Source organism: Pocillopora verrucosa, chromosome 7 (genome assembly GCF_036669915.1).
Source record: "Pocillopora verrucosa isolate sample1 chromosome 7, ASM3666991v2, whole genome shotgun sequence".
NCBI classification, from domain to species: domain Eukaryota; kingdom Metazoa; phylum Cnidaria; class Anthozoa; order Scleractinia; family Pocilloporidae; genus Pocillopora; species Pocillopora verrucosa.
The window spans coordinates 76,176-87,297 of NC_089318.1; the positions used below are offsets into that span (position 1 = coordinate 76,176).

At 37.2% G+C, this 11,122-nt stretch overlaps 1 protein-coding gene across 1 annotated transcript; it reads left to right on the forward strand.

Moving 5' to 3' along the window:
* The first annotated feature begins 3,352 nt into the window (after window positions 1–3,352).
* On the forward strand, window positions 3,353–10,101 carry LOC131783958 (reticulon-3-A). Its single transcript, XM_066169892.1, is given in 12 exon segments — window positions 3,353–3,599; window positions 3,601–3,725; window positions 4,014–4,067; window positions 6,006–6,065; window positions 6,068–6,135; window positions 6,137–6,245; window positions 7,012–7,034; window positions 7,362–7,491; window positions 7,730–7,798; window positions 8,048–8,094; window positions 8,227–8,285; window positions 8,670–10,101. Coding segments are annotated over 12 exon segments (966 nt in total). The 5' UTR covers window positions 3,353–3,489; the 3' UTR covers window positions 8,782–10,101.
* The last annotated feature ends 1,021 nt before the right edge of the window (window positions 10,102–11,122 follow it).

The window sequence follows — 11,122 nt, forward strand, 5'->3', positions numbered from 1 at the left end:
CATCCGCTCCTTATATGGAGTGACCTTTTATAGGTGGAGTTAGTACATCCCTCTCATGGATTTTTATTAAAAAGGGCTGAATACTTATTTTGTTTTTTAACCAAGGAGGGCTTCTTTATGTATCAAATTCATTTTAAAGCTCAGACCAGGCCTTTAAGATGGTTATGAGGAAAGGGCATCATTGACTTCTCAAATGCGAAAATCCTGTTATAGGAGGACTTTATATTGGAGTTAGTACACCTCTCAGATTTTATTAAAAAAGGGCTGAAACTATTTGTTTTTACCAAGGAGGTTTTGATGTAATAGTTTGTTTAATAAACAGTTCCTATTGATGAATCTTGCATGTTCCCAAAACGTGACTCGAGGAATCTTGGAAACCTTTGTCGATAGGTTTATTTCATTGTAAGCATAAGCTTAAGAACTGCGGCGGCATGCAAGGTGGACCGATTCGATTCTCAGAATTATTCTTAGTTTCAGTTGCGCCGAGCGAGAGTTATGTAAGCTTAATTCAACCCGCGACATCTATTCTTTTATAAGATTTTGATCACGTACGAATATCGCGCAATTTCTCCTACTCTCATCCACAAACTTTTCAAAATACGTAGCTTTACAGATGGCCACTCGACCCTTGTTTGTACCAGTCAATATGTCAACTGTTGTCCCTTCTTTGTTAACTCCACTTGGCGCACACACTCACGCTGTTCTCGTTTTTCCCCATTGAACCACAAATAAAAGCTATCCTTTAGAAATGTTTATATTAAGCAAAACAGTTGAGAGAAAAACGATCAACCGATGAAAAAGTAACATTCAAAGACGAGCGCCAATGGAGTCTTATTTGTTTCCAGATCACGGGTAATGATCAAGTGGATCTTTTAGGACTTGTTCATTGGCTAGCAAAGTGAATCCGCTGGCTTGGCCGATTGCAGTGTTGAGAGAAGCGCACAAATTTAGTCTGACTTCTCCAACCGGTTCTCTGCTTCTAGACGATGGATACCTTGGTGATATAAATATGATTTGAGCTCACTCTAATGTAAGAAATAATCGCCAAGAATCGATCGTATTACAAATGCACGATGTTGTGGCCGACAGGTTGTCGAGGAAAAAAAAACAAAGACTCGAAACCTCACTGTGGAGTTGTGTTCATGCCAAAGGTGAGAAATAACACAAGCCAATCACAGTTTTGAATTGCGACTACAAATCCGTCTTTTAACCTCATATTTATAAAAGAAGGATACCACATTAGGAAGTATAAGGAGATACATAGATGATCCCAGGTGTCTACCGAGTACCTAAATCTACTACACGCTTGACAGTAGCAAAGCGTTCAGCAACAACGTTCCAACACCGCTCCATCTCGATTCCTCAAGTCGTCGTCGTTTCCCACTGAACTTAAAGCAGTAGTGACAACAGAGTAGAGTTGCGTCTTTACCAAAGGAGAAAACATTTGTACAAGAGACGAAGTAACTCTTATGCGATTACAGAGGTGCGTTGGAACTCTGGTCCATCAAATTTTATGCACTGCCCGGAAGTATAAAACAATTTTGTTGATAGCTGGACAGACAGAGAAAGAACAGACAAGTCAAAACTTAATGAGCTGTTATTATTGAAGTGTGAATTGCAATTTTCATTTTTATGATACAGAAGGACTTTTATTTTGCACCAAAAATAAAAAGGATGTAATATTTTTTGGGAGGATCCAGTGGTGGGACATTTAAGAAATTAAGTTATGAAAGGAAACTTGGTGGTTACTTCCTCAATAATAACAAGTCTTGTTGAACAAATATTTTCAGATCAGAGTGTTCAAATAAAGTAAATTAAAGACGTCATTTAAAAGTGTGTTTTTTCTCAAATGGGAACATGGACTATCCTCTGTCTTGTTCCTGCATGCAAATGATTGCAAAGTGTGTGGATGATCCACAAGTATTGGAAGTCCTACAAAATGTTTTGTAAGAATAAAAACAGCAAAACAATTACAGGCAATTAGTCCCGAAAAACAGAGCAAAAAACTGAAAAAAAGGCAACAAAAATCATGAAAAAAGAAAGATTACTTAGGTGTTGAATTTGTTTGTGTTAAGGCATGAAATTTCTACTAAACATATTGTCAACAAAAGTCTCTGACAGTGTTTGAGGCAACTGAGGCTTGGACTGTTTCCAAGGTTTCTAACAAAGGCCAACCAGTTAATGAAGGTTAGGGAAGTAACTGTATGTTCAGAACTAACAAAGTGTAGATAACAATGTAATTATTGTTAATTATTGAGGAAGTTGTGTACCAAGGAACAGCTAATGAATGTTTGATGATTTTGGCACATCAGTGAACATGAGACATTAATTTGCATCACAATAAAAATATTTTTGATTATGGAATCCAGGAGTCCTTTGAAGTTAGAAAGCAAATCTGTGATATGATTACATGGGATTAATTGGCAATTTCCATTTAACATAACTGACTGCTGGTTCATGAGAAAATCCATATTAATGTAAAGATTTACTAAAACTAAGTTTGAATAAGAAATTTCATGATCTTTAAGTTATAAACATATACATGTATGGATATCTCTTGGTAAGTTTTGTAGAGCATACCTTTTATTGAGCTAAAGTTTTAAACCTCTGATTACTCCTTTTCTTAAAACCTTCACATTCAAGGGAGTTAGAATTTCTTAGAATTTATGGTGACCTCAGGCTATTTAAATTGCGTCAAATTCAATTCCCAGAGATTCCCAAGAGTTCTACACTTCTTAAATTATAGGTAGCTTGTATAGCTGAGAATTCCGAGGAATTCCTAGGGATTCCAAGTCCTCACAAAACTGGAGTCTTCCCAGAAATTCCTAGTAATTCCAAGCTTTTTAAATCAGAGCTAATTTGCATAGTTGGGAATTTTTGAGAATTCTTAGGAATTCTAGGAATTCCCAGAACACTGAGATTCAGTTTGCGAGGGTCAGTGGCATAATTGTGAATTTCGGAGAATTCCTAGGAATTCCCAGAAAACTGAGAATTCAGTTCGCAAGGTTAGGAGGTAGTAGCAACCATATGTCCGGTATTCTGGGAGGAACAGGTTCGAATCCCGTCGTAGCGAAGCCCGAATTTTTCATTTTTTCCTTTTTTGCAACTTTTTTTTTCGCTGTCCACGCGAGGATCATTTCTTTTTTAATTTTTTGTCCCCAAAGCGAGTTTTCGATCTGAATTCATAAACTCTGTTAGCTTGTATCTTTCTGCTTGCTCTGAGTTTCACTTTGAACTTTGAGACTTCCTTATTTGGAGGACTATTAAAAAAAAAAGAATTATAACGACTACTCTGATTGGTTCTTTTACATTCGCTTTCCCAAATATGGCGACTTGTGGAAATTGCGCCAGCGTGATTTTTGAAAACATAGTCCACCATCACTTCTAAGTTTCGTCCTTGCGTAAGATCTAACTTTCTGGTCAATTTACTTGAAGTTTTAAAGTATTGTATCGGAGGTCAAGCGTAAACATTTGGGAATATTGAGTTTGATGATGTCGGAGTCCGCTTCACCAGAAACAGGAGACTTGGTAGATTTTTCATCAGGCATGGAGGATCAGGAGGATGTCTCCTCGACTACACCATCTTTGGATGACATTGTAAAAAGACGAACCATCGCCAGAAGGTGAAAACGTGCCTGATGAAAGAGAAGAAACGTCGGCTGTCGAAGATCTAGGATCAGAGCAAGTAGAATCGGAAGAAAAACCAGAAGAACCAGCCACGAAAGGTGAGATTGGCAGTTATGGCTGATGGTTGTACATGTGTATTTATGTCCTGTACTAAGGAGCGGTAAACTTATTGAACTGGTTTGCGCGGATGATGTAAAGTAGCAGAGCTAATTACGTTTGATTTTTGTTGTAACTTTGCACATGTAGTTCGAGGTAGAAGACAAGAAGTGCACTTTATTCTGAGATCGATTGCCGGCAAACGAACACAGAGACAGTGAAGAAGGATTACTTCAGTAGGCCGTGAGCTAATATTTTGTTAAAAAAATTTGATCTTTGTTGTATTGTAGAGCTGACAAGTTGGCCGGCGGTATGGATGAAACACACCGGCGTGGATCAACGAGGTATATAGCTCTCAATAATCGGGAATATTTAAGTAAAGGTTCATGTTGCTTAGATGACCTGCGGAGGCGAGCGAGGCAATCGACACGACAGAACGTGTACAAGATTTTCTTTGTTGGCCATCGAAGTTGATTCTTCATCGTCGTGAAATCAATATCTCGTTAAAAAAAAAAAATACATGTTGACAGTAAGGTAATATATTTTATTTACTGCGAATTCAATTGCACGGACTGGAAACTGGTACGGTGTTAGCTACTGTAGACCAGGGCGCTGTCTTCAAAATGAAAACATATGAAACGATGGTCGCACCCTGTTCATTGCTTTATTGGAAACTTCATTCGTTATTAAATCGCAACCAAAGACCAGACGATAGGGAGGAATTGAGAGTAAATAGCTTCATTATGGTTAGGCAATTTTCCCCATTTAAAATTGGCCTTGAATCGTGTATTGGACTCTTCTTCAACACATTGACTATGCCATTTTGTTTGCAGGAGAAAGTGAATCATTCATTTTCAATTCAAATCTATTCGTATTATGTTTTGCCCCAGATATTCATAGAAGTTCTTTCCAGTTGACTGACATAATTATTCCCTATGATTATGTCAAACTGAATTATTTATAAGTAACCACCTTATATTTTGGTTTTTGACTAAGATTTGGGTGGGGTCTATAAACTACTTAAATTTTTTTACTTCATTTCTGGTTGTTTACATGAGTCACATTCTTTTCTGATAAATTTTACTTTTCATGTAGCAGAGTTTCTTGATTTTTCCATGAAAGTAAGATGAGATCAATGCTTCTTAGAGTTTTCGATATTACACCTGCTGGTGTATTTACAATATTCCTTTCAATCCTATTGCTCTTGTGATTCAGATATTTGATCCTATCTTGCAGAGGAATTGTTTTCAGCTTTTATATAAGAATACACCTCCTCTGTGTATCTAATGTTGAAAAACTCCTTGTATGGACTGTTCCTTTTTTTATGGTACAGGTTATTACGCATTCTATCAGGATCAGGATTTAAATCTATTTTGAAATAATTCCACACCCTATATGCTTGTACAAGATTTAATGTAAAGTCAAACGTTATGCTTATTTTTGAGTGAATTTGCATTTTCACTTTCATATTTGGTATTGTGGTGGTTCTGGTCTAAGAGACATTCTTCTAATGAATTTTTGTTTTTCTTCTTTGAGAGTAAAACTCTGTTACCACTGGAGAATTAAGCTTCTATTCTTTGTAGTCTACCTTTACTGTTCCCCAGCATTCCAAATAAATTTTTAAAGCATCATACTCTTCCTATTATTTGAGCCAGTTACTTTGTGGCGTTATTTTTGGCAACACAGACAATTTTTAAAACATTTTGAGAGAGGACAGCATGCCATACAGATTTGTCTTTGTAGATTGATGCAATTTGTTGTAGAAGCTTTCAAGGGAATTTACACATCAGGACTTGAGTTTTATTGCAGATTAGTTACCTTCAAACAAGACCAGATTGTTCCTTCTGTTGAAGTTCACTTACTTTAAAAAACTATTTATACAGGCAAACTCTTCTGATATCCACTTCTTATGCTTTCAATAGACAGGAATGATACAAATAAGTGAAGCAAAAGCTAGATTGGTCGAGGTCTTTTGAGACTAGAATGTGGAGTTAAAGAAAATAGGAAAAGCGAGGGAATTTTGATGTACAGTTAGTTTCAATCTTTCAGAATTACTGAACACCTGCAGAAATTGGTTCGAGATCTGTACGCCATATGGTGGCTGTAGTAGAGATGCAGAGTTCACTTTTTAAATTTGAAGCATTCTTTCTCATCTCTTCAGAAAAGCTTCTTGGTTTACTGAAGACAATATTTGATTGCCCATAAGGTGTTAGAATGGTTAATACAGAGATCTGTACTGTTCAGAGGGTTTTGATGTAATTTCTGCTCTTTCTTGTTTTTAGTAATTGATCTGATCTACTGGCGGTGTCTGAAGAAAACAGGAATAGTGGTTGCCATTGAACTGGTTTGTTGTTCTCTTTGACCACCTATACATTCCTCAGTGTTGTGACCTTCTTCTCCATGGCGCTGTTAAACAGTGTCGCTGCGTTATAGGGTTGGCATGACTGTTATGGGTGCTATCCAGAAAAGCGGCACTGAGAATCCCTTCAAGTAAGTGCTTAAAAGGGACTGAACAGCTTTTGGTGACCAACCATTAAAATAGCAGAGCTGTTGCAGTGTTCTTCTCTATTTTACGTATGACAGGTGAAAGAAATTTTCAAACTGTTTGAGTTGATCCTGTTTTTGAATTTTCAAAAATTTTAGAAATTGAGCTGGTAATAAGAGGCACTACAAGTGGTAAATTTAAGATGTTAGTGCCTAAAAAAAGAGAACACTGATGTTGAAAGCAGTTTTTCACAGGGAAACATAATAACCATGTGACCTTTATTGCCTGAAGAAGACTTGCAGTATGCAGTCAAAATGGTAGGACCATCATAGGAAATGACCATGTCATGAGGCCCACCATAATACTTCATCACTACTTTTTTCACAATGTTTGTATGTTTACTTGATTTACCACCTCCCCGATGGGGGCTCTTCAGGGCAAATATGACCAAATCATGACATTGTTAAGGAAGGTACTGTTTAAAAAACTCAACTGGCAGGAGGCAGACCAGTGGGCCATACATAAAGTGCAGCTAAGTAATTGAACTCTGGAAAGCTGAGAAACAATCAGTTGAGGATTACAAGCCAGCACCCTGACTACTTGGCTACACTGCTTCCTATAAGGAGGAATGATGAATAATGAGGAATAACTAATATTGTTTAAATCAAATTAAATGTAACAGTGTAAATTGTATCAACAAGCTTAACACACTTTGTACCTGGATCCAAAGTTGCACTATTAAGTATATTCATTTCATGTGACTTCTTTTCTTCCATCTTTGACAGAACTGTTCTTGAGAGGAGACGTGGATATCCCCAAAGAAAAGGTAAAATGAAATCCTGTGCTTTTGCATGGTGGTTTCCTGTATTAAAATCCTCTACATAAAGTTTCTCAATGTTTTTGCTTTAAGGGGCCTTGGTTGGACTCTTCAGAAAAGGTTTTGCAATAAGATGAATTGAACCTCGGCACTCAGCACAAAATGTCTTCTGGTCACTGTGTGTTATTGACCAAGTGTCAGGTCAGGATTGGTGGATACTGACCAAGACAAATTTATGTATAAAAGGGTTAGTTTGTGCAAACAGTTTTTGTTTTACATATTAAGCATAGAACTGCTGCAGTGCAACCTAAAGTTTGATTGTGTTACTCATTGCAGGCTGTGGAGTTTGTAGAGGCCAGTATTGATCATATCAACTGTTATTCCAAGGAACTGAGGCGACTCTTCCTAGTAGAGTATATTGTTGACTCCATCAAGGTATATAATAGAATGTCAAGTGTGCTCTTATGTCTGCCATTCTTTTATAGTAGCTCCTTAATGAATTGATAAAATTCAAGATGAATTGAGCCCAGATCATGTTAACAATGATCTAAGCAAAGACTTATTCATTGCTATGTAAAGGAAACAGAGGTTATTCTTGACTTAATGTGGCTTTTGAAAATGGCTTCTGAACTGTAGGGTAAATACGGCTTAAGGCAGATGAGTCAGCTTCTTTACTTAGTGGCCAATGGTTGTAATTTTTGCAGTTTGGACTTTGTTGTGGGTTCTATCCTATGTTGGAGCTTGGTTCAGTGCCTTGACTCTCATCATTATCGGTGGGTACCTTCAATACAAGTCATTTTATCAGTGAGTGCGTGACTGAGTGAATGAGTCAGTGATCAAGTTGGTTAGAGAGTGAATCAGGAAGTCAGTGAATGAGTCAGTGATTTAGTTGGTGAGTGAGGGAGTGAGTCAGTTGGTCAGTGAGTACGTTAGTGAAGTAGTCAACAATAATTGTGCAGTTACTGAGTTCATCATCCAGTCATTCCTTCTGTATCATTATTTCCTGGTGATTTCCTTGACAGGTGGTATTGTCCTATTCTCTGTGCCTCGCTTGTATGAAGATCATCAGGTGCGTAATAAAATTGAGCAATGATTAGGAATTCATATCTCTGTATCTCGTTTGATTTAAGAGAATTTTTTTTGTTGAAATTGATAAGAAGTACATTTTTTCCCCTTACTTAATATTTGTTTTCACTTTCAGGATAAGGTTGATGAGTACGTCCAATTGGCTCGAAAGAAAGTTGGAAGCCTCATTGAACAGTAAGTTGTTGTTGCTTTTTTAGCAGTGTTATTCAACAATAATTTACCAAAGTGGAAGTGAATATTGGTGGATATTTAACAAGCCATGAATTAGCGAGGTAGATGTCCACCACTTTTACTGATACTGAGGTGAATAATTGTCTCAGTATATAGCACACAGTAACCAAAATATTAGTTTATTTTTGTTCATATTCTGAAAAGCAGTTAGAAGTTACACTCGTGACTTACAATTTTGTCCCTTCTGAATTAGCAAATAGCACTATTTCCTGCAAGGTATTTACCAGCAATGCTTATTAACAATTTTTTTTTAAAGGGACTTGAATGTTCACTGTGGATGGACACTTGACCTGTTTGACCATAATTTTCACATTTTGTATCTTTCAGGGCAAAGTCCAAGCTGCCTGCTAAACTGCAAAGCAGAAAGCTTCATAAACACCAAAACTCCAGTTCATGGAATTCAAATGATTCCAAAATGAGACCTGATTTTCAAGTGTAATTCTCCCAATTGCCTGCCTTGCTCCTTAATTTGTGTGGATTTTACATGAATGTCAGAGAAAGTTGAAATCTGTTGGAATTTTGTTTGACACTCTTTACTACAGCATTGGTAGCAGTCGTTGGTTTTCTTTTTATGGAAATGGCTTCACTGAAGAGGTACTGAGTTGAAGACCCAGCCATGGTGTGGAATTTTCCTTGAAAGCTTCTTTGTCTCAACTGCTGTGGTTTAAGCTCTATGAGGTGTTTCCTATGAAGCTTGGCCATTCCCTTCAGAACAGAACATTAAATAATTATTATTTTGAGCACATGTAATAAGGGTTCTTTGTCTGTGAATGACACTTGTTTAAAATGATTGCAGTAATGAAGTAGATAGCATTTTGCAGAGGTTGGGTTTTGAAAATTGTTGTTATTTATAGATTTTCTTGACAGTGCAGAATTGTTCATGCAGATTTCGTCTACTATGTCTGTTGAAACTACAGATATTAAAGGTTTCATTTGGGTTGGTTGAATGAGGAAAAGTGTTAAAACCTTTTTGTCAGGTTTGTGGGTATTTTGCAGAGATGAATTCTCGTTATGTAGTCTGTTCTCTGAAGGAGTGTGTCCACTGTTGATAAATCTGTTAATATTGAAATTTGTGATGGCTGTAGTTTGCACCTGGAGTCCCAAGATCACAAGTTTGCTGAATGGGATCAGTTTCATCATGTGTTAAAATGAAATAAGCTGTTTAACTATAATACACATTTGGGAAGTGGGATGATAGAGGAACTGTCAACAAGACTGAACTAGAGCAATGGTATTTAATCCAAACTTTTTATTTGTGTTCTTCAGCAGGCAGGCTTTGTTGTTTGTTGTGGTGATATTCTGCAAGTTTTGTGTCTGATCTTCGAAGTTGAAATCTAACTAACTCAGCAAATTTACTTGTTTGCCTCTTTGAAAATAAACTTGCTTAAGTTGATGGGAGCACGAAAAATTTTTTTTAGGTTTTGTTTGTTTTTCGGAAATTAGTAATCTATGTCATTTAAAATAACTATTGTGATATGATCTGTATGAGACTGAATTTACACTCGCTGTATAAAGGTTCAATAAGCCAAACGTGTATATTAGAGAGAGAGACGTAATCTGTACCTGCTTTTCAGCAATACTCAGTTGTATCGCAAGAGCTGTAGGTCTTTCGGCCAGCAATCTCACACAGCCGTCGAAGGTGTGAGTACGAAGTTAGTGCGCTGGCCGAAACGATCACGGCTCACGGAACGCCATTCGTAGATTGAGACCTTGTAAGTTGCCATATATGCAGTAATAAAAAAAAAGTCGAACATCGCAACTATTTATTGAAGTATTTTGGTTTAACAGACATAACAAGTCAACTTGACTTTGTCCAATAAGCAAGTAAATAATATTGTACGTTGTGGTTTGAGAGAGAGAGTGAGCGGAAAGGCATGACTGTCTTTTTTGGTCTTGAAGGTTATTTGCTATCAAACAAATTATGATTTTCGTGTCTAAAGCAGAGGGTGCGAAATTAGGAATTAGCCTCTTGTTCCGATTGTTTGTTGAACCTTAAAACAAACCTGTATCCGCACATCACTGAGAGTGGCTTTGGATAATCTCAGATATGAGATGTTAGTATCTTTTTAACTTCCTGTGAGTGAACATCCTCTAGAAAATCTCGGAGGCCTTTGAATTATATTTAAACTTGAGCAAGTTTCACATCGCTTTTCGTCACAACGTCGTCTCGTCATTGGGGTGTCCTATTCAAGTTTCCGTTTGGTTGTCAAGCACATGTTGCATATCGATCCAAATGTTCAATGTTAGCTCTGGAAGCGGCCAGTTGATATCAGTCATCCTTAGTTGTTGTTTACTGGTAGCTTTCCTAGGGCTTGGAGGTCACTCCCAGCCTGGCTAATAGGTAGTTCAACCTACGAAAGTTCTCCCAAGGCCATTGAAGAAAGAGTGAACGGCACGGCCAATATAAAGAAGCAATGTCAAATTTATTCAGATTTGCAGGGTTGGTAACCATTTTCACAACGACACGAAGATAGTTGTGGAGATGAAAAACATTTTAAACCGTATTTGGTGTAGAAAATTTGACCTATTCTCTAAACTGCGTTATTACTCCTAAGACATATCATTGCTACATACAAATATCAATCTGTCAGATTATCCCATTAAATAAGAAATGTCCTCCTCGAATTCTCAAATGAAAATCATTCCTACGTCTTTCTCAGTTACCAGCATTCCCTTCACTTGCACTTGTGACATTCTGTACTAGAAATGCGTGAGCTAACAGCGCTCAATGAAGCTTAAAAGAATGTTCTATTTTCAGGTAAGGGAATACCCCTGGCGGT